We start from the raw sequence: 18756 nt of genomic DNA, 5'->3' as shown, positions 1-18756 counted from the left end.
TGCTAATGACTGAACCTCCCCTCCCTCCCCCTCCCTATCTTCCCCCATCCCCTCTTGTGCTTCTTGAACCGTCTCTCCCTTTCTTAGAATGTCTTTCTCTGAATGGCACCTCTAAACCACCCCCCCCTTCATCCATGGAAGAGACTAATCCAAACAACTGAGTCTTTTCAAAGAATCCATGAACAGGTGGGTTTCTAGCATCTCTTTGGATTTTAGAGATGCAAACATCACCTTCCAACTATATTAAATTTTTTTCTTTCAAGAGTTACCATCTCTGTTGAGACCACAGAAAAATATGGTTAATGCCACAAAGTGTAGGCTTTCAAATTCACTCCTTTCTGTTCTTATATAAACAAGTTTGCCACAGAAAATATGAAGGGAAAAGCTATCACAGTTTTGTTTGCAAGATATCACCTATTTGAAGGACACAGAAAATAATTCATAGTCACAAACTGTACACAGGCGTTGGTAGGGAACAATATATTTGAGGCCTACAGTTAAAAAATGCTTCCATTGTAAGGAAAATAATCATTGACAGAATGTTTGAAATAAAATCAAGGGAATGTGATTTTGGGGCAGTGACAGTATTTGCTACAGGTCTAACAGAAGTACTAAGAGAAGAAAGATGCTTAGAGTTGTGGGAAAGGAAGGAGTGAAGGCAAAAACAGACATGCAGCATTAGTTTTTGCTCAGTATGCTCTTAAGACTTCTTTCCACAGCTTCATCTAATTCTTCCTCCAGTTCTTCTTTCTTGGACATCGCCAGCTTGGACTGGTAATCTTTCACTACTTGGTCTATGTAGGGGGCACTTTGTGTTCCATGCAGCATCAGTGTCCATTCCTTTAGCACTCCCCTCTGTGGTGCGCTCCCAACAAACCCAATTTCCAGAATCCATGTGCCTCTGGCATCTTCCCCCCAAGTGTGAGTGGTCATGAACGGCCATTTGTCAAAACCCACCTTAGAGTCATCATCTCTTGGGCGCCGGCTCAGCAAAATGGATTTGGTACCCATGGGGGAGGTCATGTTGATGTTCAAGTCTCCTCTCCTTGTTGCATTCACTGTGATGACAGCCTGGACATGTTCAAGGTAGCGGACAAAGTTTTCCTTTCCCTCGCAAGCATCAGTTGTGAGTGTCAGAACCAATTTGTTGTTGGATGGTATTTTCCTGAGAGTGAAAATGACAATCAAGTATATGTATGTATTTAAACATATAAAATATATTTTATACATAGCATATATAAACATAACATATAAACAAATATATAAAATATAAGATTGGGCAGATGAGTGAAAAAATCAAGAAGTTTAGTAACTCTTATGAAGTATTTTTTTCAAATGACTTTTCTGAAAGGCTAACCAATTCTAAAAGTACTAGGCTTAGCTATCATTGGTTGGGTAGACAGAGACCACTTGAAGGGTACCTTTATTCTAAAAATAAATTAATACTAATTGATTTCCTACATAACTCTTCAGGATTCACAAAGGGTGTTATAAACATGAACTCCTTTGTTACTCAGGACAACTTTGTGAAGTAGGCATTGAAGGTATTATTTTCCCTATTTTACATCATTTTGCAGATGGGGAAACTGAAAGTCAAAAGTGGAATTTAAGCCCTTGTCGCTCTTGCCTTTGGGACAAGTGCCCTTTTCCTTGTTACTGCTTTCCTAGTCCACTTCTGATTTAAGGATTACTATTCCTTATCCAAGGCCACAGTAGTGGGATAAGATAATGAACTTGATTAAAGAATCATTTCAGTTACTTAACTTCCATTCATTTGTGATAGTGAATATTCTGAAGGGGTCCAGACAGTTAATCCAATTGGGAAAAAGCCCCACACATTTCTTTTCCATATCTCTATTACCCTTAAATTAGTTAGTAATCTCTTTATGTCATGCAAGGCTTCTATTATTCTCATTCAATTTGAGGCATATTTTGCTAAACTTAGTGATTCATGTACTTGATTGTTTTCTCTTTCCTGCTACATTGCTTGACCTCACTACTTTCTTAGGTCTCTGTCTGACAACATTCTCTTTATTTTTTTATTTTTTGAAAGATGCAAGAGACCATGCTGTGAGCAAGAGAAGATTTGCATGAATAGCTTGCTGTGGTCATTACTTAAATACAAAGCAAAATTAATCTGGCATCTGAATTATGTGAATAATGAATAGCACTTAGCCACATGGTACGTAAAAAGGTTGGGGACATCATAAGGAGGGCACTAGAAACAGAGGGCTTCCAGGCTATAGTCTTTCAAGGAATTTCAGATCCAAGGAGTTATCCATTAAAAGGGAGGGATTCCATCACTGAAGAAGGGACTTGAGAATTTGAGTATTAATAGTGCTTCTGGCAAAAGAGTACGTAAGGCACGAAAGACCCTGGGGAGCTGTATTTCTGATCAGCTTGGGATGAGAGGAAGCCAATGGAGGAACAGGACTGGAGGATGGGGATTTTGGCTAGAGCACGAAAGAGAGGAGAAGAAAGAACTGTGGAGAGAAGAGGGGTGGCAGAGAGTCTTTTCCTCCAGTAGTGAAATGCATGAAAGTCAGTAGGTGACATCTGTAGTTTTTCTCCTTAAACTCAATCCTCTAAAGAAGACTTTGAAAGGTAAAGGTAAAGGGTCATGTCGAGGTATAGTACTGTGTGTGTGTGTGTGTGTGTGTGTGTGTGTGTGTGTGTGTGTGTGTGTGCGCTCACTTACTCATGAGTGTTTACTCAGGTTACTAGGAGCACTGAAAGAAACACACACACACACACACATGCACATGAAGGAACCAATGATCCTTGTTTGTTTTTCCCTGCCTTATTTCATCTGGGTATGACTAGCACTTGTTTCTAAGAATGTCCTTGTATTCTGTTAAAGACTGAATCTGGCTGATCTAACCTTATTTCTCAAAAATGCCTGTGGCTGACCCCATTCTTTACATCTCTTTGTAGCCCTGTTCACGTGAGGATGTTAGATAGATCTGAAAGTCACATGGGAGAGTTATCATTTCTAGATCAGGCTTGGGATCTCATTCGCTGGCCCCTCTCCTATCCCATTCCATTGTTAAGGAGTTTTCTCTTTCTAACTGACTTTCTAACTACATTTCCAAAAGCCTAATCACTATGAATTTAGGACCTTTAAATATGCCCCATTAGGCCATGAACTTAAGTCTGTTTTGACCCCTACTGGTGACACATGCTTCTTGCAAGAATGCTAAACAGTACACAGTAGAAGTTGAAATGATAAAAATTAAAATAAAAAAAAATGAGGCTACTCTCAGTCAAAACCTTAACTAGCAGTTTTAGCACCACTGTTATAACTGGGCAAATGGTACTTTATGCTTCTTGTTTTGAAAATAATACAAGACTACCCTTTGACCCAGCAATATCGCTACTAGGACTATATCCCCAAGAGATCATAAAAATGGGAAAGGGTCCCACATGTACAAAAATATTTATAGCAGCACTCTATGTAGTTGCCAAAAACTGGAAGTCAAGGGGATGTCCATCAATTGGGGAATGGCTGAATAAATTATGGTATATGAATGTAATGGAGTACTATTGTGCCATAAGAAATGATGAACAAGAAGACTTCAGAGAGGCCTGGAAGGACTTATATGACCTGATGCTGAGTGAAAGGAGCAGAACCAGGAGAACTTTATGCACAGCAACAACCACAGTGTGTGAGAGTTTTTTCTGGTAGACTTGGATTTATGTAATAACACAAGAACTTCTTACCAAAAAAAAAAAAAAAATCCCAATGGAGGATCTCAAGGCAAAATGCCTGCCACACTCAGAGAGAGAAATATGGAAGTCACTCATATATTGTAGCAGATCATGTTTGTGTATGTGTATGTGTTTGTGTATCATGTTCTGATTTGTTATACGATTTCTTTCATTTATCTTAGTCTGACTACATAGCATGACTATAGTGAAAATATACTCAATAGGAAAGTATATGTAGAATCTATACAGAATTGTATGCAGTCATGGGGAGGGAGGGGGGGAGTGGGGGGTAGGTGGGGGGGATAAAATCACAATTGTATGGCAGTGATTGTTAAACATTACAAAATAAAAAAAAAAAAAAAGAAAATAATACAAGACACCATTAAAACAATTTTGTCCTAATGAGAGGGAGAATTGGTTATTCAAGTTGCTTGGCATAGAGACTCTCAGAGCTTGGTGGTCATCTAATCCAGGTTGGATTAGATTTGGGGGTCCTAAGTTTTTTCTATTTCAACACAGAGGACTTTACAAGACTCTCACCACAAAGTGCTGAGGAGGAAAGGAAGTAATAGGTTGATTGTCCTTCTTGGGAGAAGCAGGACTGTTTGTAGAGAAATAGGAGAGAATGTCCTGCCTGCAAGATGGACCAAAGGGGAAGATACGGAAGAGAAATGGGGCAAGGTTGAGGAAGATTGGGATTTCTTTATTGAATGGAGGTAGAGAATGAGTAGGCTGTGTTTTACTATGTAGCAGCTTAGAGCCCAGCCCTCCTCAATCCTGCATCTGTGCTTGTGTTTTCTAAATTTCACTCACTAGGGCAAAACTAGAGTGCCTTAATCTAGTTGTATCTCTGCTATGGGCTAAAGTTTCAAAGAAATGAATTCATTTTACCCATCAGTCTCCCTTTGGCAGCCCAAGATCTTCAGATGGATAATGTAATTAACTAAATATCATTTGGCTTTTGAAATGCCTGCCTTAATAACTGTTAATATACTCCTTTGCCACTGTTCTTTCAAGATCATAGTGTATGTGGCAAGTATACTCAGAGATACCAGCTCAGCACAGCAATCCATAATTCTTCAGTATGAGGCTGGTCACTTTTGACAGAAGCACTTGACAATCTCTGCCCTCCATAGGGGTGTGTGATGGTAAATGTTTAATAACTGGCTCTCAAAAAAAAAAAAAAGAATCAGGACACACTTTTCAGTTTCATCAGCATTATTAACATTTTCTTCTTCATTTTTATAAGTCTAAACCAACAAACAATAAACCAAGCCCCAGTATGTAGTCTTTGCTGATAAGCTAAGTGTAAATGGTCAGAATGAAAATTTAACAATTGACTCTCATGAGCCAGTACACTGGATCCAGAAGACTGCTGTGCCTGAAGCTCATTTGCATGCAGTGAGGGGAGGACAAGCTCTGGAGTCCAAGGCAGAGAGCTAGTCTCAAATGCTGTGGCTTACTACCTGAGTCACCTGGGCAAGTTTTTTCACTTTTCTGGGCCTTAATATTCTTATCAGCAAAATGAGGGGTTGGGACTAGGTGGTCTCTGAAATCCCTGGTCCTGATCAGATCAAAGATTCTCTGAATATTTTAAAAAATGTTATTTCTCAGGACTCAGTGGTATAACACTGGAGTTGAGGACGGAAGGCATGTTCTAGCTTTGATTTCAGTATTCATTTGCTTTGGCCAAGTCCCATCATCCTCTGGAGCCTCACTTTCCTCATCTGTATAATAAATACAACAGTATTTCCCTCATCTCACAGTGTTATTGTAAGGAATAAGTGAAACAATATATGTGAAAATGCTTTGTGAACCAGCAAGCCCCATGCAAGTAGTAGCACACGAGTACAAGTCTTGATGTTAAAAGACTCATTGGATTTCATAGTGATCAGGGGACTCAGAGGTGATGTGGTCCAACTTCGGTCCAAAAACCATAGCTGAAGGATATGAAGCTGAATCAGCCAGTAAGTGGCAGACCAGAAGACCTTAAACTAAGGACTTCTTACTCCAAAGGCTTGTGCTCTATCAATTCGACCATACTTCCTTTCCATGAAATGCTCATTATTTGCCTGCAAAGAGGTGACCTCTGAAAATAGGAAGTGGGCTTCATAGACTGTAGCTCCAAGAGGGCAAGGAGCATGTCTTATCTAAACTCTGTATTTCTCATACTGTCTAGTGCTGGAGTGGGGAACCTGTCTCCCTTGAGGTTGCACGTGGACCTCTATGTCCTCAAGTGCAGCCCTTTGACTGAATCCAAAATTCAAAAGAAAATTCTGTGAAGTTTGGTTTCAGTCAAATGGCTGCACTTGAGGACCTAGAGGGCCTCATGCAGCCGTAAGGCCGAAGGTGTGCTCTGTACACCGTTAGGTACTCATTGAATTCACTTAAAATATTCAGGAAACTTCAGGACACATACTTTTTCAGAAGCCTTTATAAAGAGACATTTGCTTTGAGAATATGGCAAGAACCAAAGTACAAACATTTCCCTCTAACACCTTCAAAGAACACTCTCCCCTATACTGTGACTTCAGTCTCTGATAAGGGAAGGGAACAAGCATTTATTAAAAACCTACTAAGTACCAGGTACTGGGCTAATTTAATTTTCACAGCCTGGGAGATAGGTGCTATTATTTCTGTTTTATAGCTGAAGAAACTGAGGCAGACTTGCTCAGAATTACACAGCTAGTAAGTGCTGAGGCTGGATTTGAACTCAGGTCTTCCTGATTCCAGGTCCAGTGTGCTATTCACTGTGCCACCTGGCTCCCACTCTGAGGAGAGTGGATTTATTTTTTATCACTATTTCTATATAACCTTTGTCTATCAAGTTCATGTCCAAATGTGGTATCCCTGTCTGATGAGTCTTTATTTCTACTCTTGCTGGACTAGGTCTCTAGTAATATCCTTGCTCCTCAGGACAATGAGGAGCAGCTGAGCTGGCTCTGATCCCTGGATGACCAGATGTCTGGACATCCAAACAGCTTGCTCTGGGACAGCTACTGTCAATCAGGATTCAGTCATCTAATCATCTGGAGTAGGTCACTGAGCCTCAGGTTGCTTCAGCTTTCTCATCTTGAAAATGGGGCTAATCCCATGGATGTGTTACACCAAGCAACAAAAAAGAGATTAAAAAAGCACAAAAGGTAGTGAAGTAATTCCCACTGTGCCAATTTTTAGGCTGCTTTGGGTGATGGTTGATCTGAGTATCATCTTGGATAAGGAAGTGGCCTAGCCAGGGGTGAGTGGGAAGGAAGTTCACAAACGAGAAGAGGGGAGTCCTTTGAGGCTATCCATGAGGATCTGCCCCACCAGCATCTGGAAGCTCCCACATCTGGCCAATTTCTGGGATCTTTCCTGCCCTTGGATCACTGGAAGTGAGTGGGTGAAACCTGTGAAGGCCTTTGGAACGAAATACCAAGAAACAGTAGCAGCCCCTGTTCCCCATCAACCAGACAGTCTGCAAAGTCTAAAAATATGTTTGGTGAAACATCATTATCTCCAAATAGTTGGGGGCAACTGGTGGCCTTGAATTCAGACAATAGTCCAAGGAGAAGTGGGTGAATTCAAATACTTTTAAGAACTCAAATGATCTTGGTTTACTTTTCCTTTCTGGGTTTCTCCTACAGAAATTAAATATACAAGTTGGAGAATTTTAGAATGGCTCTAAAAACTGACCCCTTATGTGACCCTCACAAAGAACTATGAGATAATGAGTGTTACGTGATATAAGCTCTGGGGCAGTCAGGTAATGCAGTGGATACAGTGCTGGATCTGGAGGCAGGAAGACTCATCTCCCTGAGTTCAAATCCGGATCCAGACACTTGACTTGGCAAATCATTTAACCCTATTTGCCTCCGTTCTTCAGCTGTAAAATAAGTTGAGAAGGAAATGGTAAACCATTACAGCATCTTTGCCAAGAAAACCCCAAATGGGGTCCCAAAGAGTCAAAAACAAATGAAAAATGACAACACCAAAAACAAAAGTATAAACTCTATATTACAGATGTAGAAACTGAGGTTGACAGAGGTGGGGTGATCTACCTTAAAAACATTAAGTTAGTGGTTGAGTCAGGATTCACATCCAGGCTTTTTGACTTTCGGTCCAACACTCTTCCAATTCATGACATCTCTCAGGTTGGGAAGTAAAAGAATGGGTTGTTTTTCTTTGGGTACTTCCCAACTCTCTGTGCTTCCCAGAGGAGCAGTGATTCATAGATATGCACAATAGTGAGGAGAAATTATTAGGGTCATGTTAAATCTACTCTTCAGCCTGTAATGAGCTTCATGCCCTTCCTAGATATCTGAGTGGGGCTAGCCTGAACTGCTTAATGAGGACTATGGTGCACAAGGCAGGATATCCTGAAGCTGTGTTCTCGCTATGAGTAATACTGTTCATCTGGGGATAAATTATGGGGACTGTAATGCCTCACTAATTACTTCACCAAATGGAATAACTGCTATGAAAAGAAAGGTTGCAAAACATAAGCTAAGAAAATCTCTTTTTCTATCTACAAAATATGATTAGAGTAGCTATTTTCTGTGGATACACACTGAAAGCCCATTTAGAAAATTAATGAGCTGAGAGACTGATGCAAAAATGACACAGCTATCATATCAAAAAAGGAAAATGTTTCTTTGGGCTTCCAGAGGCAGCTGGTAGTGCAGGGGATAGAGTGCTAGACTTGGCATCAAGGAGATCTGAGTTCAAATGTGGCCTCAGATACTTATTAGCCGCGTGACCCTGGGCAAGTCACTTAATGTCTGTCTGCCTCTAATAATAGCACCTTCCTCTCAGGGCTGTTGTGAGGACAAAATGAGATAATGTTTGTAGAGTGCTACATGAATGTTAGCTAGCAGTCTTATCTTCCTCTAGGGATGATACAAAGATCTGTCCCTAGGCTGACAAAATCACCTTGCTCTGATTCTCACCATTATGACTGCAGGCAGGTTACTTGACCTCTTAGTTTCCTCCTTTGTAAGAAGGGGTTAACAATCCTTACACTACCTACTTCACAGAGTTGTTGTGGGAAAAGGACCTTGAAAACTGTAACTCTGCCCCGCCCCCAATCACAATAACGCAGAATGATAACAATAGGTGTAAGCAGATGACTGAGCCAAGACTCTATGCAGAGAACTCATCATAGCTAAGCAGATTATCTTATAATAATAATAGCTCATATACGCATAGCACTTGAAGGTTTACAAAGTGCTTTATAAATATTGTCTCATTTAATCCTCACAACAACTCTGTGGTGGTGGTAGGGGAGGAAGCGCTATTATTATTCCCATTTTACAGATGAGTAAACTGAGGCTGAAGGACGTTAAGTGACTCACCTAGGGTCACACAGCAAGCAAATGTCTGAGGCAGGATGTGAACTCAAGTCCTCCTAGCACCAAGGCCACCACTCTATCCACTGAACCACCTGGCTGCATCTTCTGCCCTGAATCTTCATGGTTCTAATCAGGGGCTGGGGTGGTTACTCCCCTGATCCTATTAAATATTTGGTGTTTTCTCCCTCTGAAAATTAAATTGCACTTACATATCTGTGTGCCTGTTGCATGCCTCCGTAGAATGGGAATAAGTATTTATTAAGCACCTACTATGTATCAGGCCCTGCACTAAATGCTTTACAAATATGATCTCATTTGATCCTCACAACAACCCTGAGAAATAGGTGCTATTATGATCCTCATTTTACAAATGAGGAAGTTGAGGTAAACAGAGGTTAAGTGACTTATGCAGGGTCACGCAGCCAGTAAATGTCTGAGGCCAGATTTGAACTCAGATTTTCCTGACTCTACACTCAATGCTCTATTAACTGTTTTGTTCCTTCTTTGCCTTTGTGTATTATTTCCAATGTGTCATTCTGTACATGTCTTGTTTGTACATAGTTGTTTGCTTGATGTCTCCTCCATTAGACTATAAGCTCCTTAAGGGCAGGGACTGATCCTCACCTTATTTTTTGCATCCCCAGTGTTTAGCACAGTGCCTAACATTAATAAATAACTGATAAGAGTTGAGAGGAGAGGAAATCTGGTAAAGAAGGAGTCTGAAGTGGGAGGTGAGAGGATATGGAAAACAAGTTGGGAAATATTTAGCAAAATAAATAAAAATCCAAAGGAACATAGATAATGTTAATATTTGATTTTCTACATCAATATGTGCTTGCAGGGATTAGTAACCTCTGTTTTCATATGAGTTTGACATCCTTGCTGTAGAGGATAGCAAAGCCTTCCAAAAACCACTTGTTCCTCTCCAATAAAGGCATTTACCATTCAAAAAGAGGTGACAATCTCAAATCGTACTGTTTGTCTTAAGAAAGACTCATTTATGTATCCTTATGAACTGATCCTTATCCCTGGAGAAAGGAGTTGGTTTAGTTTACAGAGTGCAGTAAAGAATGGTGATTTGCTAGGATGGATGATCATTGATCTGGAGTTAGAGGAGAGCTTTGAGGCATCTCATCCAACCTTCTCCTGCAGAGAAAGGGTCAGAGGCCCAAGAGGTCGAAGGGATCTGATTAAGGTCACTCAATCAATAAGTGTCAGAGGCAGGCTTTAAACCCAGGTCTTCTGACTCCAGAGCCAGTTTTCTTCTTATCATAGTACTCACTGTCTTACTGAGGGCCATGGGGTTGAAGTCATTTGCCCAGTTATCCAGGCATTCAGTGGCAGAGGCAGAATTTAAATCTAGCCCCTCTGATCCCCAAAGCAGTGCTCTTAGGAGCATTTCTTCCTAGGCAGGCAGTCCTGCTTTCTCACTACTCTGCATTCCCCTGGTCTCTGCTTTCTATGTTAATGAGCTTAGACTTCATTTCCAGCTTTACCATTAATTGTGTGACTGTGGTCAAGTCCTGTTACCTCTTTAGATTTCAGTTTATTCATCTGTAAAATGAGATGATCCCTTATGGCTATAATATTCAGCTTGTCTACAACTTGGTGACTTCCCACCTTTTACTCTAGAGGTGAAAGACAGGCAATGGTTAAGCACCAATAATTGTTAAATATGTAAGTTATTAATATTATTGAAAAGTACAGCTCTGAGGCCAATGGCATAACTTAGAATAGCTCTGCTTCTACAGGAACATTTTTTTAATTGGTCAAAGAATTCATAACTTTCTGGGGATGAGCCTTTCCACACTTAAGTAGACTGGTCTTCAGATAAGGTGACTGAAGTCTTTCTAGTTTGGTAGAACTTGCCAGGACTTCAACTCCCTTGGTGTAGGCCAGGAGAACCTGGGGTCAGTGCCATACCTTTATGAAATAAGACTCAGTGTAACTGCAAGTAATGGAAGACAACGGGCAAAGCAGTCTAGCTTCAGTGGATCAATCTACTGATCACTGACAGTGGAATCTCAGAATTAGAATGAATGACAGAGGCCATTGAGTTCAAGCTGTATGTGACAAAGAAACTTCTATTTCCTTCCTTCCTTCCTTCCTTCCTTCCTTCCTTCCTTCCTTCCTTCCTTCCTTCCTTCCTTCCTTCCTTCCTTCCTTCCTTCCTTCCTTCCTTCCTTCCTCCTCTCCCTCTGTCCACATAGGGAGCCATACCTTTACCTATAGGTGCTCTGTCCAAAGGAATAAAAATTTTTGAAAAAGAATTCTGGAAAACCAGGCTTTCATGAAGTCCGTTGGGATTCAAATGGAACAACCTGACATGCCTTAAACCCAGATCACTCTGGTTCTCACTGATTGGCCAATAATAGGTCTTAGCCTGAGCCTCACTTGCTTATTGCTTGTGTTTTGATGGTGCAGAATTTGTATTAATAGCAATTATTTTTGTTCCAGCCAGAAACCCTGAGGGTCTGCCCCTCCCATTGTTTTTTTTTTTTTTTGATTAGGCAAACTAGGCCATCTTTTGTCTCTTCTCTTGCCTAGCTTTAAATCTCTGAATGGGTGTTGTTGCCTCAGACAAACTGAGACTGGGGAAAGAGCTTAGCTTATAAAGGCTGAGGTCTCCCACTGCATCTGGAGTCATCTCCAGTTGTCCTGACCTATGTCTTGCCACTGGATTCAGATGACCCTGGAGGACAGAGTGAGCCTGAACTTTGCCCAGTCCCCTCCCCCTTAAATCCAATTCATTTGCAAGTCAAGACATCACCCTCCTGATGTCACCGGTCCTCTTTTAGAAGAAAGGACAAACCATAACAACATTATATATCTTAACTGGATGCTTCCCCATTCTTATTTTAAAGATCTCAAGGGAGGATTAGCCTGCTATCTCCCAAGGTGGCCCATTCCATTTTCAGAGAGCTCAGATTATTAGGAATTTTTTCCTTATGCTCATTTCTCTTACTGGTGCCTTCTGAGGCCAAGCAGAACAAGCCTGATCTCTCTTCTGAGACAGTCCTTTAAATACTTGAAAACAGCTATCATGTCTTGCTTAAATTAAGTCTTATCTTCTCCAGGCTAAACATCTCCAGTTCCTTCACTTGATCCTTATATGGTATGATCTTGAGGTCTGTTACCATATGAGTCTCCTTCCTTTGTATACTTTCCAGCTTACAATAATAATAATAATAAATAAACATTTATAAAATGCTTTAAGGTTTGCAAATTATCTTATTTGATTCTGACAACAACTCTGGGAGGTAGGTGCTATTATTATTATTCCCTTTTACAGATGAGTAAACTGAGGCTGAGAGAGGTTAAGTGACTTGCCTAGGGTCACATAGCTAGTAAGTGTCTTGGCTTCCAGGGTCTCACTACCATTGATGGAAGTGAGCAAACATTCGCTCTCACTCACTCAGGCTCTTGTACTGAACCTCCGACACAGTGGAATCTCTCAGGCACTGTCTTCCAGTCTTTAGCCATCTTCACCATCGCTCCTGCATCAAGGACCCCATAGCCAAACAAATGGTTGAACTCCAGGCCAACTCCATTCCTCCGCCACTGATGGACCTCATCGTGAAGCTGGTTCCTTTTGGATGTGAGCACGGTCAGGTGCTGCATGTCTCTCCATGTTAGTTCCCGGCTAAAGAAGGACAGAGAAAGTGTGTCAGGTCTGGAACTCTAGATCCTTCTTTTCTCCACGGTCATGACATAATCAAATAGGCCAAGCAAATGACAAAATCACACCATCTTTGAAAATCTACCATCCACCAACGGTACTCTCAGCATTTTCTATTTCTGAAAATGCCATTGGTTTTAAGAGTTCTCTTTGATGGTAGGCAGAAGTCAAGTAATCCTGGCAATTGAGAATAGGATTATAAGGTATTAAATTGGCCAGTATGGCAGATTAGAGGCTACCCATCTGGACTTTTTCAGCATTTCCTTCCAAAAAACTTTAAAATAACACCTCAAATAAAATTTTGGATTAGGAGAGCTAACAAAAGGTCAGGGTGAGACACTCTCCTGGCCTAAGAAATCTTTGGAGGGTGACAGGAGAAGTTTGTGACACTGGGGTGGAAACCTGTCTGGAGCCCACATATGAGGTGGTAGCAACAGTGGCCATAGCAGCAACAACTTTGGGGGCTTTCAGCCCCAAGACAGTAAGGAAGTTGGACATCTGGTCAGTGGGCACTGGGTACAGCTGGTACTGATTGTCAACTCTATTGACCATATGCAGTTCTGGGGTCACATTTCAAGGGCCAAGAGGAGTGCTGGTGGCTGATCACAAGGAACTGAGGACCTTGGCCATAGTTCCAGGACAAAGAGAATGCTAGTGCTTGTGGCTGCAGGGGACCAGGGTTCCTTCCTGGGTAAAGAGCAGAGTACTGACTAGGAGGGCAGTGACTATACTTCTCCCAGGATCACACTTCCTTGGAAGCACCATAAATTTGTAGACCCCCAGAACCAGCTCTGAAAGTAGCAGCAAAAAAACAAAACAAAACCCCGAAGCTTGGGACAGTGCCTCTCCATCCCCAAGTGAACAGAGTTCAACTTGAACGTAAAGCTGAAAGTCAAGAAATAAGATGGGAAAATGAGCAAAAAATAGACAGAGAAGACCAAGACATGAACTCAAACAAAAACAACAATGTGAAAACAGCTACAAAAAAGTCTCAAAGAAAAATGTTAATTGCACCCAAGCCCAACAAGAATTCTTGGAAGAGTTAAAAAAAAAGAGAAGAGTGGTAGAGGAAAAATTGGGAAAAGAAATGAACATGACAATTCTGAAAGGAGAATTAACAGCTTGGTAAAAGAAGCACAAAAAATGCTGAAGAGAATAGCACCTTAAAAAACAGAATTGGCCTAATGGTAAAAGGGTCAGAGGAATTCACTGAAAAGAACTTAAAAAGCAGAATAAGTTAGATGGAAAAACAAGTACAAAATTTCACTGAAGAAAATAGTTTCTTAAAAATTAGAATTGCATAAGTGGAAACTAATGATTCCATGAGACATCAAGAAACAAACAAACAAAACCACGAGTAGTAGCAATCATGATCTCAGTCAAAGCAAAATCAAAAATGGATCTAATTTAAAGGGATAGTCAGGGATTCTACATTTTGCTAAAATGTACTATAGACGATGAAGTAATACACAATTTTCTTCAGCAAGTTTTTCTGAGTATAGAACTTAGTCAAATTTATAAAAATAAGAGCCATTCCCCAGTTGATAAATGGTAAAGGGTATAGACTGGCAGTTTTCAGAAGACAAAATCAAAGCTGTCTATAGGCATATAAAAAATGCTTTAAGTCACTACTGATTAGAGAAAGGCAAGCTAGTACAACTCAGAGGTACCATCTCACATCCATCAAAAATGACAAATGCTGGAGGGAATGAAGGAAAAACAGACATACTAACAAACTGGAATAGTGAAATTGCCTAACTCCTCTGCAGAACATTTTGGAACTTTGACCAAAGGACTATAAAACTGTGCATACCTTTTTTCCCAGCAATGCCACTAATAGGTCTATAGCCTTAAGACATCAAAGAAAAAGGGAAAGGACCTATAGTTAAAAAAAATGTTTATGGAAGCCCTTTTTGTGGTGACAAAGAACTGGAAATTGAGGGGCTACTCATAAGTTGGGGAATGGCTAAACAAGTTGGGACATATGATTGTGATGGAGTGCTGCTGTGTTGTGGGAAATAACAAAGGGGGAGGGTGGTTTCAGAAAAACATACAAGACCTGCATGAACTGATGCAAAGTGATCACAATCAACTGTGAAGGACTTAGCTGCTCTGATCAATATGATGATTCAAGACAATTCCAAAGGACTCATGATGAAAAAATGCTATCTGCTTTCAGAGAAAGAACTGATGAATTCTGAGTGCAAATTGAAGAATAATTTTCTTACTTTATTTTTCTTGCTTTTTAAAAATTATGGGTAATATTGGAATGTTTTACATGATTTCACATGTATGCTTGATATATATTGTTTGCCTTCTCAGTGAGTGGAGAGCGTGAGAGGGAGGGAGAGAATTTGGAACTCAAAATTTAAAAGGAAAAGAATGTTAACAATAAATAAAGATTTTTAAAGAAAGTATTACATTAAAATATACTCAAAATGCATTGATCTGGAGTTTTGAACTGTTGCTAAAATGTTACACTGATTCATTTAGTCTCAAAATTTAAAAAGTTTGGCTTTTAAGAAAATGCTGAGCAAAAGGCCAGAAATTATTATTTTTTATTATTTCGAAAGGCCAGAGAACTTGTTGGACATGTGAATCTTTGAGGTATTATCTATGGAATTTATGTGCATCCTGATGTGTCATTTCAAAGCAGTTTACAACTTACCTATACCTTAGAAGAGACATCTTAGAGAGTTGCTCAGTGAATCTAAGTACCTGGTCATAAGCTAGACAGTGTCAGAGGTAGTATTTGATCCGAGCTCTTATGAGGCAGGTTTCCCTGCCTCAACTATCTCCCCACTCCAGCCCATCCTCCACACTTCTGTCAAAGTAATTTTCTTTAAGTACAGATATGATCATGTGACTCTCCTACTTCATCAGTTCCAGTGGCTTGACTTTTTAAAGCCCTGCACAAGCATGAGTTCGATCTCTTTTCCTAGTTTCATTAGACATTACTCCCTCTTCCCCAGCCTGATGCAACTAATCCAGCCTTCTCTCTAACTCCATTTCCTGACTTTGCACTGTCTGTCCCCCATGCATGGAATACATCCCATCTTTATCTCCTCCTTGCAGAATCCCTCTCTTCCTTAAAGGATGTATTAAATATGTTGCTCCATGAAGCCTTTCCTCCACCTGCGAGTGCCCACCCTTTCAAATTGTCTTGTATTTTATGTGGGTAGGTATATTTGTATATATTTATCAATTTGACATAAATTCTGAATTTATTTTTATATGTCCTTGTCCCACTAGCATTCACACTCCTTAGATCACTCTTTTTACCTGCATCCTCAAAGACTGCCAGGCAGGGCTGGTACATGGACACTCAATCAAGACCTGATTGATTGATTGATTTCTTACTCCAGGTTTAGCACCTACCAAATGAGTGATGGTTAGCTAGAATTTACATAAACTATGCATGGAACTTATGTAAACAAGAATAAAATTTTGCATCTAAAAACTTACTCTGGCAAAAAAAAATACTTTGGCTAGAACTTCCTTGTATTGACCAAAAAATCAAATATGCTTTTGGAATGTGAATCTGCATTTGGTAAATACCACACCTATTATTTTTCATGAAATCTGATTCTTTTTCTGATTTTGCTATTTTTGTCAATGGCTCAGCCATTTCCTTATACTTCCATATTTTAAATCTTGGTATTCTTTCATTAGACTCTAAACTCCTTTGAAGGTAGAGACTTCTCAATTTTTTCCTTTGTTGTCCCTAACCCTCTTTGCATCATTTCTGGGATATTGAAACCATTTAATAAATACTTGTTAATTGATTGAGTTTCTTTGACATTTCCTTCTTCCTCTCAAAGGACTTACTATATCCTATCAATTCTACCTCCTTGATATATTTTACCATTTATTAGCTCCTTTCTAATCTTTTGATCAATCTAATATAATACTCTGCTCAAAGTTCTTCCCATCTTCACTCTCTTCCCTGAAATCCGTTACAAGATTACTCTTGTAATCAAAACTTTTCAATAGCTCTTTATTGTCTACCAAGTAAACTTCAGACTCCTTAGTCTGGCATTAAAAAATCTGTACAATCTGGCATTTCCATACCTCTCTACCTTTCTTTGATACTATATCCTTGAAGACATTCTATGCTGTAGCCAATTTGGACTAGTTTGTTTTTAAATTTATACAGCCATTTTTTATTTCTACCTTCCACTTCCCCTCCCCTCACTGAACAATGAATAAATAAAATTTCCACAAAAATCTTTGCAACAAGCATGTGTAGTGCAGCAAGGCAAATTCCCATATTAACCATGTCAAACTGGACTACTTTCCATCCATGACCTGTACCTTCTGTTTCATATTGCCTCAATTGCTTTCGTCTAAGCCTGCTGAATTCTTATTGAACCTTTAGAACCCAATGCAAATGCCATCTGCTCAGTGAAGTCTTTCCTGATTGCCACAGTGAGTAATGACTGTCCCTCCAGGGATCTCACTTAGCACTTATTTTGCTTCTCTCTTATGCATTTGTAATTTTGTATATGTTGTGATATAGTTGGTTCTCAACTAGCCCTGATGGAAACAGTGCCCACATTGATGAAATTAGAGATTCACAAACACAGAAATATAATCATTTGTGTATGTGTCATATCCCACTATTAAATTCTAAGTTCCATGAGGGCAAGGGCTATGTTTTGGCTTGCCGTCTCCCTACAACCTACCACAGGGCTCTGCACAAACAGATACTTCATAAATGTTGGTTTAACTTGATTTAATTGAAAAAAAATTAAAAAAAATTTTTTTAAATTTTATTTTGGGAGTATCTGGGGACACCAAAAGATCTGCTGTTAAGGATCCTGGGCTGAAGGAGAATCAGGTGAAACTGGAAGGAGAACATAGCTTTTTCAGTGAACTCAGGGCAGACTTCCAGGAATAAACTGCATTTGATTGGTTAGAAGAGGTCTCTAGAGCCAAAGCAATTCAATAAAACTTGTCCGGGCTGTTCCCATCAATGTAAAATAAAGGACTTGACTTTGATGACCATGGTGGTTCCTCCCAAATATAAATACAAACACACACACACACACAGAATAAATTGAGATTAAACAATAGAGGAAAGGCATCAGAATCAATTTTAGCTGGAACCTAAAGGAACTCAGGTAAACCAGGAGGTGGAGATGAGGAAGGAGACAGTTCCAGGTATAAGCAAAACCCGGTGAAAATGGGTAGCGTCTAGAGATTGAGTACCTTGTTATGAGCAATACTTGGAGCAAGTGCAGGAGGGTGTAAGAAGACTGGAAAGGTAGGAAAGAGCTGTTGTGAAGGACTCTGAATGCCAAAGAGGGAATTTTATATTTGACCCTAAAAGTAAAAGTGAACAACTGGTGCTTATTGAATGGGGAGGGGGGAGGATGATGCCACATATGATTTCCTTTCACTCATTTTGTACTTGAGATAAATTGGCCTACTTGTTATTCCCCAAACTTGGGATCCAGTCATCATAAAGTTTGCCTTCCCAGGCTTCTACTTCTGTCTCTTGGAGTCTCTTCAAGGCCCTTTTCCAGTGCTATCTACCATAGAAAGTTGTTCCTGATTCCCTTAGTAGGTGCTTTCTCTCTCTGTCATAAGTTATAATGTGTGCGCTTATCTGTTGACATGCTACATACCCCCAGTGGAATGGAAGCTCTTTGAGGGTAGGACTGTTTTTCTTTTTGCCTTTGTCTTTCTAATGATTTACTTATAGTTGGTGCTTAAAAATGTTATTTTGAATGGAATAGTTCTGTGCAATGAGACCCTTGGGGTGGAATTAGGGTTTCTTTACCTTATTTTGTGTCATAGGTCCCTTTGGCAATTTGGCCAACCCTTGACCTCTTGCTCAGAATAATGTTTATCGACCATACTATTAATGGAAGGAATTGTGAAATTTCAGTTATAAGTTAGTGAAAATAAAGGTACATTTTTTTTCTCATTCAAGCTCATGACCATGATGGTTCCTTCCAAATATAAACACACACACACACACACACACACACACACACACACACACACACACACACACACACTAAAATGAGATAA

The 18756-nt window shown here is 39.9% G+C and overlaps 1 protein-coding gene across 3 annotated transcripts in view; it reads right to left on the bottom strand.

Moving 5' to 3' along the window:
* Positions 1-465: 465 nt before the first annotated feature.
* The window catches only part of PCSK2 (proprotein convertase subtilisin/kexin type 2), a 318578-nt gene continuing 300287 nt past the window's right edge, over positions 466-18756 (bottom strand). For all 3 annotated transcript variants that reach the window (XM_072634512.1, XM_072634513.1, XM_072634514.1), the window contains 2 exons: positions 12454-12681; positions 466-1165 (listed from right to left, as the gene is read on the bottom strand). In XM_072634512.1, the coding sequence (XP_072490613.1) occupies positions 679-1165; positions 12454-12681 (715 nt within the window). In that variant the 3' untranslated portion in view covers positions 466-678. The remainder of the gene's footprint in view (positions 1166-12453; positions 12682-18756) is intronic.

The sequence above is a fragment of the Notamacropus eugenii genome, chromosome 1, assembly GCF_028372415.1.
Source record: "Notamacropus eugenii isolate mMacEug1 chromosome 1, mMacEug1.pri_v2, whole genome shotgun sequence".
Classification (NCBI taxonomy): Eukaryota; Metazoa; Chordata; class Mammalia; order Diprotodontia; family Macropodidae; genus Notamacropus; species Notamacropus eugenii.
The sequence above is the reverse complement of the archived record's forward strand: the minus strand, read 5'-3'. Positions and strand labels throughout refer to the sequence as shown.